Raw genomic sequence first — 21608 nt, 5'->3', positions numbered from 1 at the left:
ATGTTACCTTTTTATAAAAAGAATGAAAAAAAGACTTTTAGTTCTTTAAAGGCTTATCTTTTAGAACCTGGCAGTATTTGAAATCTAACTTCAAACATCATAAAAACTCTGTGCTTGCTTTGACGTGTTCAATATGATATCATTTTTGATTTTTATAGTCACTTCATTTTTTTCCCCCTCCAGTTTATTCACTGTTGATTCAGTCCAGCTGGTATGTTTCAGTAACTCAATATTGTGGAGTAGAGGTGTGAGGAAAATGCAGATTTGACTTTCCCTTTAAGAGAAAATGTGATATTTTAACATGCCTCTAGGTGGTGCCAATTGGTCTTTTTTTTTAAAAGGGGAGGCAATTTTAGCCACAGAATTCAGTTTCTTGCACATCCTTACAGTGGGGTATTGACCTCTTTATTTTGTTATTTGATTGGTTAATTTCAAACTCAGGCCATTAAGACAAAAAAAGAAAGTAATTCACGTGCCTCTTTTAAATGCAAAATACTGTACAGTAGTTCACGTTAACATTGTTATACACATTGCGAAATTTAGATAAAACATCTGAATTTGGAAAACAACTGTTGTTTATTAACCAAACAAGCAGAAAACTGAAAGACAACAATCTTTTACTTTTTCACATTCTTGTTCTTAATATAGTGATGACAACAATTATAAAGAGAAGACTTCTCATAAGTAGCAGATACGTAGATATCTGCACATTCTAATATCCAAGGATATCGATTTGGAGTATTTGTATTGATAAGATATGTATTCCCTGGGAGCTTTGCAGCTATACAAATAGATTGAGCTACACCCAGCTTCTTCGCTGCAGCGGCAGGAAGTTCGCTCACCCAGCGCTTCTAACCCCTACTTTAGCAGCAGCTCTACAAATGCACAGCTGGAATACTGGATAGATGTTTGTGCACAAACGTTTAAGGTCAGAAATAAAATGTTACAGAACCAACAGCACACCATTTTGAACTACAGGGAGAACAGAAAACATTGTGGTCTTGGCTACAGTCATAGCGCTTGGCAATGAATGAATTAGTCGTTTTCATCGCTGTCAGCCTCTCCTCTAAAGAGCACTTATAAATATCGTTAGGAGTGCTTCTCAGGGGTCCTTCTCTCCACTCTCCCTATCTCCTCGCTTCATTGTCATGAAATCATGTCCTTTTTTTAGAATGTAAATATTGTAAATAAATAAAGAACAAAACAAATAAAACATTACTACTGGAGTGTTTCACATTAAAATGTACTGTAATGTAGTTAAAACATAAATAAAAAAAATCTGTGTTTTCTGTTCCATTTTTTTTTTCTTGTACGATAAAAAAATACATTAAATAAACAGTGCAGTGTTTATTTAGACAGATGCTTTCCATACTGTCTTATTCAGTAGTGACTGCCCAGTTCCTGTCCCTTTTCAAGGCTGATTGTTTGTTTTAATCTAGCAGAAAGGTTCTGCGTTGCTGTCTGATAAGGACTAATCCGCTCTGTAAATATTGCAGCTGGCAATTAACAACCTGCCCTGCCACAGCTTTGAAATATATATATATATATATATATATATATATATATATATATATATATATATATATATATAATTATAAAACATATAGATATATATGAAACTTAAGTAGAAATGTGCACACAGGGAATGAAGGGGAAATATAACGTTCAGCGACATCTACAAAAAACTACAATATCTGCAGCTGTACAAATAACCGGGAAGCCCAGTTTAACTACAGGTACCTATGTACAGTATTTCCTTAATTAAATACTGTTTTAAATGCAATTACCTTAATTTATTCAGATAGAGTGGAATTCTGTTGGCCAAACCTTTTTTTTTATTATTTTCATTCAATTAACGCATCAATCAACGATGAATCAAGATAATAATGAATCCACATGTTCTTTTGAATTTGCAGCAGGTGTGATACATTTTCAGAGTACTTTTTAATGCTGGTCTGTTTGCGGTAGATGTAAAATAAATAAATAAAAAATCTGTTAGAACTATTATATCCCCTTGGGTCACAAATTTTTTAATTTCATGTTTAGAAATTTTAAACCAGTCTGTGTGAACTCTGTGGAGTTGGAGAAGTTGCCCTGCCAAAAATATCACAAAAGTTTTTTAAGGAAAATTACAAAGCATATATTTAACGTAACATTATTCAGCAGGTTTCATTTGACTTTATGAATCAAAATTAGTTAAGTCTATAGAGTGATGCAAAACTTTTGGCCAGACCTGTAGATAGGAAAGTTAACATGGTGCAGTTACACACATATTGATTGACAGGGATATACTGTCCAGATATGAAAGAAGATCTGTTCAGACATCATCGGGTCAGTGTTTTAGAAGGGGTATTGCTGGTAACCTTTAACCTTTAACCTTTATCATTTTCAGTGGATGAGCCAATAAACTCAGAAGCATGGGAGTGGTACTCCAGAGTGGTTGGGGAGGGGAGGTGCCCTCTAGTGGACACTTGATGGCAAACAGGTGAGAACTAGACCAGTCTTAACCTAACATGCCAAGCCACATCAGTTATATTGCTCACAGCTCTATTAATAGCTAGCGTGTGGGTTTTTGGGGGTGTTCTGGGGGATAATATCTTCAACCTTGCCTGTTTCATTCCCTCACGGTTATGAAGCTGATTTGTACATTTCCAGATCACTCTAACAAGGTGTTCAGAAATGACAAGTCACACAAGCATTCACAGATGCTGTTTCAGTCTGAGTTCATCAAGAACTGCTGCTACACATCAAACTACTGTACAGCAGGCTTAGCCCAGGTTGTTAAATACATGAGTCTTTGATTGAGTGTCCTGAAGGATTGTGTGAAAAATGCATTTCAATGTGATCGTTGAACAGGTTTAAGGTTTGTATCGCTACGTGTAGCAACAGTTCACCTGTAGCCTTTAATAGCTGCTGTCGATGCTACACAGTGTGCTTTCCTAGGCGTTGCTCGTGCTGAAGAAAGTTTTCGTTTGCTGCTTTTCATAACTCCTCTGGGAATGATCTGGCAGTGGTCCGAAGTGTGCCATGTGATGAGGGCTGGAATCTCAGCTCAGTCTGTTCCAGCTGTCTTGCAGTTTTGAAATTTCCTGCATTCCTGTGCCTGGCAAAGAGAGCAGATGTTTTTTGTTTTGGAGCTCTGTGCAGCTTGTGGATTCCTTTATTAATGCTTCTAATCCAGACTACAAGGTTACAGTACTGTAGGAAGATATTCTAGTATAGTCTGTTGGCATGGAAACAGAATGCTTTATTATAAACAACATACCCTTGTAATCTTCATGTACATACAATGTGTTCCTGTAATATACACGCTCCTACGTGATGATGCTCCCTGCTCTGCAGATGAGTTTATAAACAGACCGCCATCGTTCTCACTCTCGCTACAAGCACAGTACAACGGAGAGGAAAGTGTACATTTAAAATAAAGACATGGGCATTCAACGAAACAATGACGAGGGCTCCTTGCAAGGGACTGTCGAGCTGCAAACTAATATTTAGAGTTTCATCTTTTTAAATGAACATTTACGCCATAAACATGTCTGCTGAAAAATTAGTACTAGAGAAAATCTGGACACGCATTTTAAGTGCTGAAGCTGTAATTGCCTTTATAGCGCTTTGACATTCATAATTAAACATTAGGGTTAGGCTAAGCTAGCTAGTATCTGGTTGTATAATACGACTTAAATAGGCAAACACTGTTGTGCTGAATAATAGCTTTAGTGTTTATTCATTAAACCGTTTAACAGGGTTTGGAAAGATCCCATACTGGGACAGTGGGAGATGTAGAATGCTCCAGCGCCCTCCTCCCAAATCCTAACCAGATTGTTGGCTCTGGGGAAACGCTTTCTCCCTCAATCCCGGATCATGTCTTTAGTTCATGCAAGCTTTGGTGATCAGATCATTAATTTACAGCATGCAATTATGTTATTAGTTTGCATAACTGTAATTAGTTAATTGACATCTGCCTTAGAAATGAATGTTTTTCATGTTTGCAGAGACGGGAGGGATTTGTATTGCTCCCAGACCTTCTGATCCTGATGCTGAGATCATCCCAGCCATGGTGATGAGGCCCTTCTTCGGCATTCAGCCTGCTCTGATGGACGAGAAGGTGCCTTCCTATTATCTGTTGCTTCATGGCTAAGACTGACTGCACTGTGGGAAATCTACCGGCAGCCTGTAGATACTCTGACCTCTTTGTGAAGCCTTTATCTGTATATATTAAAGGGGTAATAATCAATTCAAACACATTCCCCTTACAGAAACGGGATTTTTTCATTTTTCCCGTGGTTATACTGTGCATTTACTATAGTTTACCCTGGTTTGCCATGTTTTATTAAAATGCTTTACCATACCTCACAAATGTTTTGCAATGCTTACCTGCTTTATTACACTTGACTGTGCTTATACTATGGTAAACTTGTGTAAGGATTTCTTCTCACATCTCATTAGCATTACAACATTCTCCCCTAGAAATCGTTTAGTTTTACAGACTTCATTTCCACTTGTTTGACTCGGGTCCATCACACAGTAGATTCATTGTGCAACATGTGTAGGACTCACCTGAAACATAGCCTTTGCTTGCTGGTATACTCCCTGACACCTGATTCAAATAGAAGGTCTTGTAAATATTGTAGCTAGCCCCTTTGGGTTACTGTTTTTTCACCTTTTCATTGTCATGGTATTCCTCCATAGCACATACTAGTTTAAAGGTCATTCCCTCTAATGTTTTATATTGTTCTGTTTAGTAAGTGTAGTACATTACTAAACCCGACGCAATAGCCGAAAACACTCCCAGCTAATCTCTTCTCTAGTGTCCTCCATCTCTACACTCTGCAAGACTGAGCCGCAGTCTGGAAAGCACAGGCTTTTATACAAGCTTCTGAAGACACATTTAGACAGAAGCAGATTATTTAGTTAAGTACACAATTATCTGATTTCATTTGGATAAGTGGAGTGGGTCTAAGTAGCTTGTACAGGATTTGGGATCCTGTTCATCTCTGTTAGTGGATGGAATTTACCTAAACTGGTCTTATTTAATTGAAGTCATTTTAAAAGGATGGATTGGTACACTGGTTATGCATGTAAGCAGCAAAAGGACGTTCCATTTCAGCTTGGTGCAGTTGTAACCCTTGAGACCAAGGCCTCATTTACAAGGGGGTCCTGGCACCGCAATACAAACACAATTCAAGGGACGTTTCAATCCAATGTAATCTGAGATCGCAAGCCATACCAACAGTAAGCTTGATTATGACAGAGCTCAAGAAAGACGTGATCCATAACTTTAAACGCAGACCCCTGACTGTCATTAATGACGTCTCTTGTTTTGAGGTGGTTAAACGCTTGCCCAAGACCCGCACTGGGAAGATCATGCGACGTGTGCTGCGGAAGATCGTGGAGGGGAAGGGGATCCAGCTGGGGGATCTCTCCGCCATGGACGATCAGACAGCAGTGCAAGAGATCATCGACGGACACAAGCACCTTCGGGGAACTCCAAGATAAGCCAGCACACTGCAGAAAGCAGAGACGGTACTGCACACACTACACTGAAACACATACAGGATGTTTAAATCCCATCACACACAGACCATGTGTATATACACACCAACCAAAACAATAAAAATCTCAGCAAAAATACTACAGCTCTCAGTTTTCATTTTTTATTTTTGATCATGTGATGTAATTTTAAAGATATTTATAGATTTATAAATAGATTTAGATAAATCTAAAAATAGATTTATGTATCTATTAGAAGGTCTTATGTGTGTGTTTTCTTGTGAACCCCAGGTTGTCTGTATACATAGCACACCCTTATATGATACAGTACAATAAATATTAGCAGATAATATATATCTGTTTGCATGAAAGCTCTGCCCAGAAGAATAACCATACGACACAATGACATGTATGCAGCCTAGATTTTATAACATTCCAAGTGCTTTATAATCAGTATAAACTGATATTAACTGTTTTTATTAATAATAATAATAATTTGTCATATTGTTTTATAGGAGCAGTTTGGTGTAGGCTGCACAGGAATTGTACAAATACAAAAATAATCTTAATAAATTCAGTGGCAATGAGAAGTCTTGTCTTAATGACATTCCTAACAGCATCGAGAGTTTCGTCGTTAGGGGAAACTGCAGGGTTTACAGATGTAACAGAAGGACCCAGCACATTACTGGACTATCAGAAATACTGTTAGAGGTGCCAGAGGAAGTACATCTAGTGGATGCTTCGCACACTTGGACATTGCAAGCAGTGCACTGGAACTCTTGCGTGTTGTTTTTATTGTGCACCTGTGTTCAGTATCATCTCTTTGCATGGAGTTGTGGTTCTTCGTGCATGTTAAGTCAGCCAGTCTGGACGGCTGCAAAACTAATGGACCAAATGCTAATAAATGGGTTCACAGTGAGGCCACAGGGTTCTGGTAACGTTTCTGATTAGTCTTTCGCAGGTTATCAGGAAAGGTTACTGCACTTCCATTAATCTGCTTTTCTGTGACTCAAGTGGTTCTCTAAGCTGCTAATGAACTGACAAATCGTACAGTTCCTGCCTTAAACACAAATGTAGTTGCTCTAATTATTTTGCGAGCTGCTGGAGAGCGTGTCCTGCGTATGGAGGCTGACAGATTCAGCATTGCACAGAACGCAGAGGGGTATTTGTGTGTGCCAAGCTGTAGGAAAAACCCACATGTATGTAGCTGCTGAAGCTTTCCATGCAAAATATACAATGTGCAGTCGATGGCCTGATTTTGTAAAACTGACACTGTCAAATTATTTAAAAAAAAATTTTAAACTCCTTGTTTTTTTCCTTGCATTCATGTACAGATTTCAATGCATTTGAATCAGTCTTGTTGCAATGCATGCGTGCAGGTACTTGTTCATCCCCTTTACTTAGTCTATTGCATTCTATACAGTATACAAAGATACATCTTAAAGAATCGCACACCTGAAACTTTTGAGGTTGAAAATAGATTTTGATTTGCTATTGCTTTGTTTTTCAGATGCCTTGCCTTTTCCACATATGCAAAGCAATATCCTGAAAATTAATTAATTTTGTATTAGGTTTAAGCTCCAGTGAGAGAAAAAATAAGCCAAGCTCTCACTTTCCAGTTTTAATGACTGCAAATAATTAGCTTGTGGTAGCCCCTGAGAATTGGGTATTCTTACTTAAAGCCAAGCGACCGCACACACAGTTAGCACACACAGTTAGCACACACAATGTACAACTTGCTTTTCTCATGCATCCTTGCCGGGTTCGGGATATTTGGCAACAGCATGGTTATTTTTCTTATAAAGAGAAGCCCGGGCAGGATGTACTTCACAGACATGCTGGTGGTGCACACCTCACTGGGGAACAAGGTCCACCTGCTGTTCCGAGTCCTCTCCCTGACGGTCCCTATGATCTACTCACGCTGCTACCCCATGAGCCTCGCCTGCAAAGCTGTGACCCTCGCCATGCACACAGGGCGGAAGGTTAGCCTGTGGTGCATCGTGATCCTCAGCTGGTACCATTGGAGCAAGCTGAAGAAGACCCACAGCTCATCCCTGGCGCGGTGCAAGCTGGGAAGCTCGTCCAAGCTCTACCTGCTCCTGGGGTTCCACTGGCTGGCCTGGGCGCTGATCTTTGTGCCCTTCCTTCTGCTAATCCCAGAGACCTTGGATATCAACTCCACCCAAGCCTGTGACTGCTCTGTGGCCGACGCCATGGACAGAGGAAGTGGTTTCATCGTCACCTACGCCATGCTGTATCTCACGGTGCTGCAGTACACAGCGGCGGCTTTCACGACCCTGTTCAACATCAAGACCGTGCATCTCCTGCTCAAGCGGCAGGCACCCGCAGAGACTCGAGGGACTCTCTGCCGGCTAGGCAAGGAGAAGGACGCTGCAATGGTCCTGGTAGCCCTGGTAAGTCTTTACAACACCTGTATCATCCTGCACACCATCTCGACCTTCAACCTGAGCGGCACCTCTGCGGCAGGAGCCGGGAGGGTGGCATTCGATATCTACGCCTCCTTCATCCCGTACGTTATCATACTAGGGCAAAAGAAGTTCAGAGGGTGGCTAACCCGCTTCTGGGTAAGGTTGCGTCGAGGGACCCCGAAGCCCGATGCAAATGTCCAAACAATAGCCCTGACTTAATGATTCAGACAGCTTTTCTGTGGCCACAAAAAAAAGAACCTTGCTGAGATAGCGTGTTTCTGTGTTTCTGTAAATTGGGTTTTGCATCAGTATGGAATGACAGGATGCTCTGTGTAACACTATTTCTAATCACAGGAAACTGGTAAACTGTTTAAAAGAAAATGAGAATGTGAAGCAGTTCTTCATTTAGTACTGTCTAGTGCAAGCAGTGTTTAATCAATCAATTAACTTAATAATAAATCATCTCATTTCATTGTTTCTTTGCTGAAATTAACTGTATCCTCAGCTTATCTTGTTTTGCACTACTCTAACTATGAGCATCAGGACAGTAAATTAATACCACCAGCCACTTTGCTCTTTCTGTGTTGTTTCCTGCAGTGCTATTAAAATGTTTTTAACCCACCTAAAAAAACACAAAAGGCAAAAACTTGTAATGTCTGTTAATCTCTGTTACATGGAAAAGAAGTTCAGTGCTGAAACACATTATGCCTTAAATTAAATCCCTAGGCTCGCTTTGACAATCCAGCGCTGTCAGCCTGGTAGCACTGAATAGTGCCTGCAGTATCTGCTTGATTCTGCTTTATCATGCAGTGCGTTCCAGCATTATTTATACGGCTTTGTTTTTGTGGGTTTATTTTTTAGAAAGTCTTTTTATAGAGAGAAGCATATTGAGGACAGCTCAGATCAAACGGTCCAGGCTCGTTCCCGTTGGAGGAAAGGACCTGGGGGCGGGACGAGGGTGTGGTTACAACTGAGGGAATGTGTTGTGATTGGATATATTTTCTCAGATTTTGGAATCATTTTAAATTCATTGGCTTGTCATTTAAAGCCCAGAGGTGGGCCACAGATAAAGTCAATGTTGTCTCCGAGTTGATTATGTTAAGTTTGAGGGGAGGGGGTGGGGGATTGTGTTTAAAAGAACATAAATCGCTGGTATCACAGCAGTCCCTTGGCTGAAAATACACCCTTGTCACTTATGGGAACGACACTCGACCCTAACAGATCATGCTGTGCTTCTGTAGCAGCAAAGTATATTGAACTGCACCATGTAAGTGATAATAAAATAAGCAGTAGAGATCATCGGCGCTCCTTTGTGCTTTGGGGTGTTTCATCAGTGTCTATTAATTAGACCAGAAAACCATAAACCCTAAGTGTGCTCTAATCTCTGCAGGAAATCCTCATGTTAAAAGCTATTCCGTCTCAGAGGTATTCATTAAACAGCTCTCCGTCACAGTACCTTCATCCTGAGGTTTCACAAACACCTTACGGATCAACGGTATGACACAGGCCCTGCGATAACGACTTCATCTGCTTTAATTAACTTCACACATCACCTTGGAAAGAAAGCGACTCTGAATCTGCACTCGAGTACTCCCAAGGGCAGGATTCTTACTGTATGTTTAGAGTCATCAGACTCATCCTTTCAGAGACCCAAGATCAATTTGAAACCAGGTGGAGGTGAAAAACTGAAGCCCTGACTAATTAAACCACTTCTATCCTCCTAGCCGCCTACATCAAAGTATTGATGAGCAAAAATCTTCTTTCAGACTTTCACAGCTTGTACACTCTTCTTTCAGGGAGCTGGGTCTGGTATGCAAATATGTACACTGCAAAAAAAGTTATTCAATACATAACCTTTGAATGATTGTGTTGTTCTTATATGTTTTACATGTTCCTGATGTGTATCGAGTCAGACTAACACATGAAGTTGGAATTGTACAGCCAAGGCTGTTTTCTCTGGATATGGGGAGAGGGCAAGGAAAATAAGTTTCACAGTGCGGGTCTCTTTGCTCCTGTACTCCAGTGTTGAGTTTACTGAAAGAACCCTGCCCATTTGCAAAGCTCCTGACCCTGATCTACTCACCCAACACACAAGCATGCCAAAATCCCACTTCCACATCAACACCCAAGCAACCAATCAAGATTTAAAACAAATTTAATAAAGAAAACTAGATTGCTAACCAGCAAGCCAGCATCTTTTAACACTTGCACATGACTTTCAGCTATAAGAAACAATACTGTGAAACCTGCCTAACAAAGACTGCTGTCATTTAAACAGCTGTAAACTGCACACTGCATAATCCAATTTTCCAGTCCCAAGAAATGCCGGATGAGACAAATTTTACTGTATATAGGTGTTTGGGTTTATTAAAAGCTCATTATTATGGCTTGCCCAAGTAAAGACAAAATCCAGCAGGGATCAGCTGTTTTCTTCTTCGATGAGAGTCCTGAGCTCCATGTTCACAGCCGACGCTGCTTCTGTTCCACTGCAGCTCTGTGATTGCACGCTGATACTCCAGCAGGGTCCCGTTGTTCTCTGCTGCTCTCAGTCATGGGTTTGCTGCAACGCTACTTTGGTTACTCTTTTTTCATTTTGATAAGTTCCCATCGGCCATTGCCACACAGCTTCAGCATCAGGTCATGATACTGGTAACAAGAGAGTAGAAGACATCAGAACATAAGACAAGGCTGGTCCCTTGATAGCACTGCATTCACCCTGACTGGGGGGGGATCTCATTTAAAAGAATCAAGTCTCTCTTTAAATGTTCCCAGTGTTTCAGATCCTACTGCATCGCCTGGTTGGCTATTCCATGCATTTATAACTCTCTGTGTACCTTCCCTTCTAAACTTATTTTTACTCCATTTCCAGTCATGCCTCTTGTTCTCCTCACTGTGCTAAATCTGAAGCAGTGTCCTGGGTTGACTAACATCAGACATTTGTTTCTCTATCACTCTAGAAAAAGAACCCACTGATCTCTGAATCTAATTTTGAGGGACCCAGAAGAAGCCAGTCAAACAACAGTAACAGCAGACTGAGCCACTCTAAGTGGGATTCTAACCACAGATCAATTAGTACAGCTTATACTGTCATGGTACTTCTAGGACAATGGTGGGTACAGTAATCACAACTTAAACAAAGCTGTGTACTAGCTGCGTTCCTATTGTATACTAATATGGTTAAAGGGGATCCTTGCAGAACGCTTCTGCTGTGCTATGGAGTCTGAGTGAGAATGCGTGTCTGTACCTTCTCCAGGCTGCTGCGATGCCCCAGGCTGATTAATGTCATCCCCAGCTGTTTGCAGGCTCGGTACAGCTGGTCCTGGACCTCCTCAGTCAGCGCACTTGTCGCTTCATCTAGAACTATACGGGGGGGGGGGGTATGAATGCATGATCAGTACATTGCAGGCAGGCAGCCTGACTTCTGAGTCTGCCATAACGTCAGTACAAACCTGCGTATTTGGGCTGCAGGTAAAACAGTCTCGCGAAACAAAGCCTCTGCATTTCACCGGGCGACAAAATATCATGCCTGAAATACACCCAAAAAAAAACAATTCATTCACCTGCTACCACACTTCACAATCTTTTCAGACCATAAGAGGATTGGGGTTGGGTTGGGTTAGGGTTATCTGCCATATAGTGGGCCCTACAAAGCTTGAACTAATTCATTTTTTCACATTTACTGATGGCATGCTTCTCTCTTGCGGTGGAAGTCTTATTTGCATTCCTGCTGCAGTATGGTTTTCACTGTAATTTACATTGATTTGAGACTTATTGATCACGTACTATGCCATGAAACACAATAGGATACGATGTTAATCAGAAGAGTTTTTACACAATTATCTAGGTGTATCTGTTTTAATTTCTTCACATTTCATTATACAGGTAATAACAGAAGAAAAGTGATCTAGCTGCAATAATAATAATAATAATAATAATAATAATAATATTATTAATAATAATAATAATCATTGAAGCTTACCAGTTCCAGTCAACCTTCTTATCTAACCCTCCCGTCCTTTTCAAAAGGCTGGCCTATAAGTGAAATGGTAGCCAATGGTTGATAATGTTGTGTTGGTGATTTTGGACTCTCAATGTTTTAAGTATCAAGGTGATGAGATCATCAACAAGCTTGGCAGCAGGAACTCACCACTCCAGCGAGTTCTAAGAATGTCATTATTCTTTCATCATCTGCAGAACCTGCCCACGTCCAACAACAAAACGAAACACGGCAAAGAACTAGTAAAGTGACTGTTGGTTGTGAGTGTGCTTTTTCTCTTCTGGTGCTTTGTGTCTCGTTTGTGTTTCTTAACTCTCTGTACAGCTGTTGATATTCAGCACAACACTCCTGGCTTTGTGTTTTATCACAGACTAAACAGGCAATTCATGATTTGTCGCTAGCAGGAACTACAAACACATAAATGAATCGTGAAGGCGGCTAGCCAAGAGCAACACATCTTACCTGCGACAGGATAAATCTTCTTCAACGGATAAATCACCTGTTAATTAAAAACGAATCAGCATCGTTATACATGCAACACATCAACACAACACTATTATCCTCTAGAAACCAACCCGGAGCAACGCGACCTTCACGCTGCAGAATGTACATTAACAATACGTATCCATCCTCCTTAGAAAACAGTCAGTATAGAAAGTGCGAAAGGGTTGACCATACAAACTCAGCAATGTGCAAATGTACCTGTTCTCGCAAAGTCCCATCTGTGAAATACGGCTTCTGTGGAAGAAACAGAATCCCGCGAGGTCCGAAGCAGGTCCACATCTCAACAGAACCTGCAAGAACCCATCCGACCAGCTGTCAGTCCATCAGCGAGCGCTGTAATGCAAAACTGTAAACTGGCCAGTTTTAAAGCTTCATTCTGTTTTAGAGCCACATTTCTGACTGCGAAAAACCTTACCTGGAGTAGAGGAGTGAAATTACAAAGTCAAAGAGATGTGCATTAGGTTGACAAGCTGAATGGCACTCAGTGATGGAGCTGAAATCTAACGGGCAAGACTTTCAAAGCGTTTACTCCAGTCTTTAATTAACTCCAATTTTTTGGAAGAGAATAAAAGCTACTCATTTTATAAAACTAGAAACAAGCAACTTAAGCACAATTATTCATTTATGTACATTCTAGCTGTTTGTGTTTTAGTTTTGTATCATTTACATGGAATGTTCTCCTTTCAAAAAATAGGAGTTAATGCTCCTAAATCTCTATGGCAACAGGCTGCCAACTCCACCCTTACCGCTGGTGCTCTCCCAGAGCTTATTAAGGACCCGCAGCAGGGATGTCTTCCCAGTGCCTGTGTTCCCCACCACCAGCAGGTTGTTTCCCTTGGAGATTTTCAGGTTGAGCTCTTCCACTAACAGCTCATCAGAAAAGGGTGATTTGTAGGACAGTCGCTTGAGAGTGAACGCTGTGTCAGCAGAGCACGTCTGCATCTCCAGGTCACTGTTTGGAAGTAAGGAAGCATTTGTATTTCACAGTTTTGCACGGTTGAAAGCCGAACAATGAAATTACACACTGACCAAACACCTGGACTTTTCCTACCTGTCGAAGTCACATGATTCCCCTGAAATGGGGTCGTAGTCACACTGCTTTCGGGCAATCTCCTGCATAACCTCCAGCAGCTCTCCGATCCTAGAGAGAAGCAACGCACATTACAACAGCACCCGGCACTTCAACCCTAGGAATGTCTCTGTGATTTAAAAAATGGTACAAACCCTCCCTTGAGAAAAACTTGTGGGAGATATAGATATAATAGCTTTATTTTTATTTTTTATATAGCGACTTTCATAGTGGACCACCATCACAAAGCACTTTACAAAGGTAGGCTGTGAATTGTGCATTATATGCAGAGTCACATATAATAGGGCATTGGTTTAACATCTCATCCGCAGGATGGAGCACAAGGAGGTTAAGTGACTTGCTCAGGGTCACACAGTGAGTCAGTCAGTGGCAGGGGTGGGATCTGAAGCACTGACCTTCTGATAATCTTTATATAAGATTGATATATTTGGCTTTCATGGTCCTACACGACATCGTGGAGAGTCAGTACTGTGTTTACCACAGCCCATTTTGTAGCTGATATTTCTAGTAATGTACCTCACCAACCTACCTGTGAGTGTAGCCAGCCACGTCAGACACGGTTGTAGACAGATCCATGAGCTGGCTGAAGCAACTTATCAAGTAAATGGAAACAAAGGCATTCTGGGGAGACAGTGCAGGGGGTGGGGGTTAGTGCTGTGTTAATGATGCTTAATCCCTGTTCTGCTAAGTAGGTTTCTAATGCAGTGCTGATGACCCCTGGGGTTTGTTTTATAGCAGTCAAAGCATCTCTTGGCTTCTGGTTATTTTGAGAAAGGTGACGCTGACGGTGCGAATGGTGCTTCTGAAAGCTGTTCTTTTACTGTGAAAAATAGCGACATCATGTGGAGACTACTTTAAACTGCAGCTGACTACATCTGACCCCTGAACAGACACCAAATACCTCTAGGAGCCTGGAAGCATACTATTTATTTGAAGGTAGCTGTGCTAAGATGCAACACCTTTACAGGGATGTCCATCACCCATTTACAGTGAAAACTGAAGACTGTTTTCTAATGTATGCATGCTTTATTCACCTGAATAATGATTTCCTACTGCCTAACCTTTCTCCTGGAGCCTGAGCACTTACCACTGAGCTGCTCCAGACTGCACACTGTTTTAGTAATACTTGCATTTTTGTCTTTTCCCTGCACTTTTCCTCACCTTGCTAATGAGAGCGCTGAGTTCTCCTGGCGTGAGTTTGTCATAGACCCCGGTGAAAATGGGAATGGCGATCACAATGAAGCTGAGGATGCTGCCCAGGTAATCAAACGTGTTCACCCCAACTGAGGGAAAGGAAACGCACTTGGTTATAAAGATGCATTAGACTGCGTGGGCTGCTGACAGGAGGACCGTGACTTTCCGAGTGCATGAGACAAGGCTGCCACCCAGATGAGAACCACCACGTGTCTCTCTTGATTTAGAGGTGGGGTATCAGGGGAGAACCACCACATGTCTCTTGATTTAGAAGTGGGGTATCCTATTTCATGCGGTCAATGGGCTCAAAAAGAATACAGTAGAATACAAGGATGGATGGATGTCTTTGCAAGAGGGTACAGTCAAAATGCTTATATACCATCCCTGCAATGCAACAAATGAAAAAATAAACTAAAGCAGTGGTTTAGTTTAATCTAGGAAAGCCTCCTTCTCTGCTACTATTTCATGAGGTACTGAAACCAGCACACAACCCCCGAGGCATCACAACAACAGAAAACTTTCAAATGACGTACTGTACAGCCACAGCTCCTTGTTCATGAGGCTCCTCTGGGTCGTCAGGAGGGTGTGAAGCCTTCGGTTGGTCCTCATGTGCTCCACTTTACCTGCCCTGCCAGCAGACAGGAGAGGGGAAGCAGTCGTTCAACAAACAGAATAAACGGACGATAATGAAATGACTGCTGATGTTCCAGTGTGGGCACGGCTCAGCACTCTTACCTGTAGAATGCTACAGACTCTGCATTGACCCGGATCTGCATGTGCTTGAATCTGCAGAGAGAACACAGAATCAGGAGTATCTGACACAGAGAGAGATAGCACCAGCACTAATTAGTATTCTTACCCCCATATGGCCTGTGTTAATTAATCTTAAGTGCGATACAGTGTAATAGGAGTGTTACTCCCCATTGCTGGTATAGTAATAGTATAATTCTAACACGCACAATTTAACCTGCAAAAGCAGAGTTCAGGATATTGTGTAAAATGGCTGCAGCTCAGCATGTCACATGTATGGAACTTGAGCAACACAGTTGTTGACCGCAATAGTAATAGGGTTACAGTAATGTTACCTCACCACAGCAGAGTGTTTATTTACAAAGAGATATAACCTGCCGTACAACACTAAACAGGGATGGGAATGAGACTCCCAGCATTGCACAGCACTTTGATCCATTCCTGGTTTTACTATGAGTTTAATAAGACGCACCCAAGCTTGTTACCTACAAACTGTGGCTAATCAAGCTCGTGGTAAAACCTGGAATGGCTGAAACTGCTCGCAGCAGAAGTCTTATTTCCATCCCTGCTAAAATTCAATGATTTTGAATGTACAGGTCAGGAATCTGTGTGTTTACCTGAAATCCCCCTCCAGTTTTTCCTGTTCAACCAGAGTCGACACGATGGGTCCCATAAACACTTTATTCACAATGGTCCCAATTATGAAATAGCTGAAGACAATGATGGGCCCCTTCCAGCCAGTGCTGTCGATAGAAATGGTTACGATGACTGGGGAGAGAGCATCAAACACCCAGCAAAGATCAGAACTGGGTTTGGACCAGGGCTGGGGTCAATTCCAATTCCCTTCTCCCTTAAATCAATTCCAATTCCCATTCGATTTTAATCAATTCCAATTCCATTTGACAGGGATGGGAATTAGACTCTAAGCATTGCATAGCACTTTGATAGCTTTGCCATTTGGAATTGGCACTGATTAAAAGGGATGGGAATTTGAATTGAAAAAAAGGAATTGCTTTATAATCTAAAGAAATACCACAAGGCTTTTCAGGTGAATGTAATGAGAATAGAAAAAAAATAGTTAAGAAGGCAAAAGCTTGATATTAAACTCGTTACACTACCTTGTGCATGTCTTACCTGTGAAAGCACTGATAAGTGTAGTACACCACCGCAAAGGGAGAGATGAGGAGTTTGCTGGCCATGGTGCTCATCTGCTTACAGAATCTCTCAGCATCCTGGCTGATTCGCTGGTCTCTGTCACAAAAACAAACTGTAATATTGGACAAGTCTGTGCAAACAATTCCATTTAATATTTCACAGAATAATCAAGTAATTGGTCCTATTCACAAAGCTTTAACCAATAAAGTCTTTGTTTCTAATTAAATACAGTTCAGTAATCGTGAAACTATTCCAGACTCTATCTGACCTTGTTATAGCTGTGATATGTGGAAAAGGAGAATAGTTTCAGGAAAACAAAACATGACTGTATTCATGATGACAGAGATGGTAATTAGACGGTAAGCACTGCATAGCACTTTGATACATTTACTATGAGCTTGTTACCTATACACTGTGGCTAATCAAGTTTGTAGTAAAACCTGGAATGGGTGACACTGCTATGCAATAGGAGTCTTCTCTCCATCCCTGTTGTAACATGGGAGCATGCTGTAATGCTGATAATAAGAGGTGGAAATGTCGGCACCCAAGCTTTCTGGTACCCGGAGCTTACGGGTTATCAGTGTCTTCTCTGAGCATGTTGAGGGTGTAATAGACTCTCCCTGTGAAGTAACACTGGTGCAGATGTTCAGTTAGGCTCCTCCTCCAGTTTACATACATGAGACTCGAGATGTACTGGTCCAGACTCTTCAACTGGGGAGGAAAACATCTTCCAGTATGAGATGCCAGCCTCATTTTACAACCAATTTAAAATGAAATACAGCATTAAATAGATAACTTACTAAACAAATCTGTCATAATAGCCTTTTTGAAATGTAATCATAGTGAATTAAAAAACACGATTCGGTCAATTAATTTGATACAGTGTGTATAAATCTATATATATATATATATATATATATATATATATATATATATATATATATATATATAATATATATATAAAACAAACGCAATACAAGTCTGATAGTAAAATACTTTGACGATAGTAAAATGATTTGACCTAAGTTCACGCTAGAAGTCTTTCTTAATGTCTTAATGTTAAATCGGCCTCTACTGTATGTGCAGTCCCCTTCTGTCGACTTACTGTGGAGTTGACTGTGATTAAAAGAACGGCCACCAATGTGAGGTTTTTGAACCCAGTGAGATCCTTGTCAGACAGGACCTCGTAGAACTTGCTGGGAATGACACCCACCTGGTAAATGATCAACTGTGCTGTAAAGCAAGAAGAATTGCAGGTGTCAGGCGCTGTGTAACTCTATACAACCCAGCGGCAATCTGCGGGTGATTAGCATTGCGCTCCGTCCATGATTAATGCTAATGAATAGGGTGGGTGAGGGGTGCGTTTTTGGGTTGGTTGTGTTCGATGTTCATGTGTGGGGGGTTATTATATTGATATTTGTTTTTTCTTGCACAAAAAAAAAAAAAAAAAAAAAAAAACGTGACACTTACACTTACACTTGCATGACCCTTCTCTATATCGCTCCAGCCCTTCACACTAGTCTACTACAAGGGGTGCAACACCTGGAAAACACGGATCTTACTCAAGAAGAAATAAAGAAGAGAGTAGTAAGAATTAGCAGGAGGTCCCAATGGCCAATGTTATTCAAAGATCGTCGCGTCATGGGAAGACAGGAGAGGATTTCTGGGAATGCGACAGCGCCTCAGCAGAAGACTGGTCGAGAATGGACACTGTGGACTGTTGTGTGCTAGAACTGGTACATTGGCCAAATGGACTTTTTACAGTGAACCACTGCCAAACACTTTGAGTCACCGGATCACAGTACCATCTACAAGCAGTCTGTCCAAACACATATCGGGCATTACACTCAGTGGAACATCTACAAGCGCTTGCAACCCATCAGGCTCAGGTCACCATAATAACCTCGGCATCAGTGACACCGGAGTTACAGTCAACTTACAACGTCATCGTCCAAGAGTGGAATGCATTTGAAACAGGCGCGTGTAATCATATGGTCAAACCAGCGGCGCCAACTACAGCGTTCCACACGCGTTGACAGCTCGCTGCAACAAAAAAAAAAAAAAAAAAAACGTGACACTTACACTTACACTTGCATGACCCTTCTCTATATCGCTCCAGCCCTTCACACTAGTCTACTACAAGGGGTGCAACACGATCTTACCCAGAAGAGTAACAGAAAGCAGGGTCCCAAACATCAACACATTCTGAGAGGAGCAAGAAGGGAAGAGGATTTTCTGAATGCGACAGAGCCTCCGCAGAAACTGGAGATCCAGCTTTGGTCTGAAAGTAGAAACATGCCTGTGTCAGCTTTGAGTCAGGAAGTAGAGTACACGAATAAGCTTTACCACTGACAATCAGTGACATCTACAAGCAGCTCCAACAACACATCGGCATAACACCGGATCAGTGACATCTACAAGCAGCTCCAACAACACATGGGCATAACACCGGATCAGTGACATCTACAAGCAGCTCCAACAACACATCGGCATAACGGTGGATCACTTTCTGCTAGCTGTACCGCGATCGGAGACAATAACTCCAGCTGTTTCCTCTTTTGTTTACTGCACCATGAACTGAAATTACGAAATACAGTGTCTCTGTAATGTACCTCATGTCTAAGGAAGCCAATCTAAGAAACAGCGTGCACTGAAAAGCAGTTATCGTTATTTATCGTTAGCTACTGTAGTTCACTTCGATTGTGAAGCATTATCAAGCTTCTAACAAAGACTGATTTAACCATGCCAGTGTGACAAGCACTTGTGAATCATACTGTAATCTACACTGTACTCTGCTTGCCATCAATCTGAGCATTACACAATAATTCAGCAGAAACACAACCTAATGAGAAAGTCCTACCTTGTGCATTTTTTCTGATCTTGTTTTTCACTCTGCATTTGTGTCATTGAGGTAGAAAATTAAAATGAACCCTGTTAGCAAAAATGTACTAATTTTGAAAAAATATATATACGAAGGAAAAAAAGTACTAATTTACACGAATAAACTGGCAAAACATAGGCGTGTAAAACTGCTCGCACCCTGCAGGTAACAGTGCATGATTCAAATGATCATTCCTATCCCCAGGAAAAGTGCGATTAAAGGCTAAAGAAACACGTGACAGCACTCGAGTCGACTGTCAGGTGGAGAAAACAGGAAACAAGACCAACGGATTTAAATGGATTTAAAACATTTATTCAACTGGCCGTTAATTAAAACCACAACGAGTGCCAAAGTTAATTACTTTACAACTTAACTCTCTCTACACGCTGTTATTGCACATGCCGTTGAAATTATGTGTTTTTGTTTTGAAAGATCAAGGAATCTACTTCCCCAAGCTAACGGAGAGACTTTGAATAAAATCGCAACCTAATGTTTGCCTGCACTCTAGTGGTCAAATATTTTTCATGCGGCTCTGCTGTAGTCCGAAGTGTGTTTTGTTAGCAAACCGCCCATTGGTTTTGCTTATGTGTCTGTCCAAATACCAACAGAAACTCGCTTCAAATTATTTACGGGTTTTGCTCAGTCGTAGGCACCGCTTACAAACTGTAGTTTAAAAAACACAGCATATTATATATTAACAAAACAGAACAAAAGAAACGAGACAGAGTTTGCTGCTATTGTACCAAACTAGAATATATATTTATTTACTCTATGCGTGTGCTTAATTCTGCCATGTAAAGTTTAATTTAATAATGGGAATACCAGTAAACTTCATGGGTCTAATTATATTAGATTTTCCACTGTAACTGTGTGTGTGTGTGTGTGTGTGTGTGTGTGTGTGTATGTGTGTGTGTGTGTGTGTATGTGTGTGTGTATATATATATATATATATATATATATATATATATATATATATATATATATATATATATTAACATGGATCTATAAAGTAACAATTTTTAGTAACATGTTATTAATTTACAATTTAAAGAAATATTTACTACATTACTTCATAGTTTTGTCTTTTGTGCAGTTTCACTGAAAAATCTAATCAGATTACAGTCTTACATTTAATGTGTTAACTTGCTAATATAGAGTAAAACACAACACCTTTCTATTCTCTAAATGCAGTTTTTACTATAAGACATTTTTATGGAAAATGCAAAATATGTCTTTCTAGAATCATACTATAGAATCTAGATAAAGAGTAAAAAAAAACAATGGATTAGAACAAACTGTACACTCCTGCCGCCCCCTCCCCCCCCCCCCCTCCCCCCCCCCCCCCCCCCCCCCCTGTGACTCTCCATTGAGTGTAAAGTGCACTGGTCTCCTTGTGTCTCACAATGCCAACATCAAGAACACAAGGGTTCAGGCTTATCTCAAAGCCGCTCTCATATCCACCCCCTCAGTGCTTGGAGATCTGTGAAGACCCCCCTCCCCCCCCCAGCATGCCAGACAGCCGGAGCCATCCTCAATGTGGTACCGTTTGCATTTTTAACACTTCGGAACTGCCCTCCTCTGTTTTCTCAATCTGCGGGACAGACCCGTTAATCTGCACGCTTCCAGTGTTTCATTGGTCAAGGTGAAGGTGGGGTGGTGGGTGCTGCTGTCTCTGTGTTACTCAGTTTAGCACATCATGAGCCTGGGTCAGGCCAGCCTCGCACTGCACCACATATCAGGGTTTAGTAGTGTGGTCCTGCTGTCCTTGTCAGGTAAAGGATGATGTGGAATCGCAAATTCACTAATTGCTTTTCCTGCTAAATGTCTAGAAGTAGACACAGGACACAAGATTCAAATGGTTTGCATTAGGATGACAGATACTGGTACTGTCACTTAGACCCACAACATACCTTCCACTGAGTGACAATCCTAACCTTTCATAACTGGCTCCAGTGCTTCCTCCCTCGACCCTTGAACCGGACCATGAGTGAACTTCATGAACTATATCCACAGCAACTGAAACTACTTCCTACAAAGTTTAATTAGCAGCCCAGCTGATCACAGGCCAGTAGTCACGCATGGGTGAGTCACTGGGACTCTCAGGAAATTGTTTGA

At 41.2% G+C, this 21608-nt stretch overlaps 1 protein-coding gene across 2 annotated transcripts; it reads right to left on the bottom strand.

The window, feature by feature from the left end:
* Positions 1–10061: 10061 nt before the first annotated feature.
* On the bottom strand, positions 10062–19905 carry LOC121324986 (lysosomal cobalamin transporter ABCD4-like). Of its 2 annotated transcripts, none has more exons than XM_041267250.1 (19): positions 19473–19905; positions 18775–18893; positions 17826–17845; positions 17184–17323; positions 16592–16708; positions 16075–16200; positions 15443–15493; positions 15241–15335; positions 14675–14796; positions 14043–14134; positions 13475–13564; positions 13170–13375; positions 12622–12713; positions 12382–12418; positions 12070–12119; positions 11902–11954; positions 11372–11448; positions 11167–11282; positions 10062–10568 (listed from the first exon to the last, which is right to left on the bottom strand). In XM_041267250.1, exons 1-19 carry the CDS (start codon positions 19517–19519, stop codon positions 10500–10502), a joined length of 1719 nt encoding a protein of 572 aa, XP_041123184.1. In that variant the 5' UTR covers positions 19520–19905; the 3' UTR covers positions 10062–10499. The 2 variants fall into 2 exon arrangements, with proteins under 2 accessions (XP_041123184.1, XP_041123183.1); XM_041267249.1 differs by having other exon boundaries at positions 17718–17845; positions 19473–19901.
* Between the last annotated feature and the right edge of the window lie 1703 nt (positions 19906–21608).

Source organism: Polyodon spathula, chromosome 12 (genome assembly GCF_017654505.1).
Source record: "Polyodon spathula isolate WHYD16114869_AA chromosome 12, ASM1765450v1, whole genome shotgun sequence".
NCBI classification, from domain to species: Eukaryota; Metazoa; Chordata; class Actinopteri; order Acipenseriformes; family Polyodontidae; genus Polyodon; species Polyodon spathula.
Note: the sequence above shows the minus strand (reverse complement) of the source record. Positions and strands in the feature narration are given on the sequence as shown.

Bases quoted from the DNA above. Each gene is read 5' to 3' on its own strand.
- LOC121324986 (XM_041267249.1), bottom strand. From the start codon at position 19,519: ATGACACAAATGCAGAGTGAAAAACAAGATCAGAAAAAATGCACAAG. The intron at 17,846-18,774 runs GTAAGATCGTGT...CTTGCTTTACAG, and splicing joins GCTTTCTGTTACTCTTCTGG to CACAGTTGATCATTTACCAG. The intron at 11,283-11,371 runs GTTTGTACTGAC...CCCCCCGTATAG, and splicing joins CCTGCAGCCCAAATACGCAG to TTCTAGATGAAGCGACAAGT.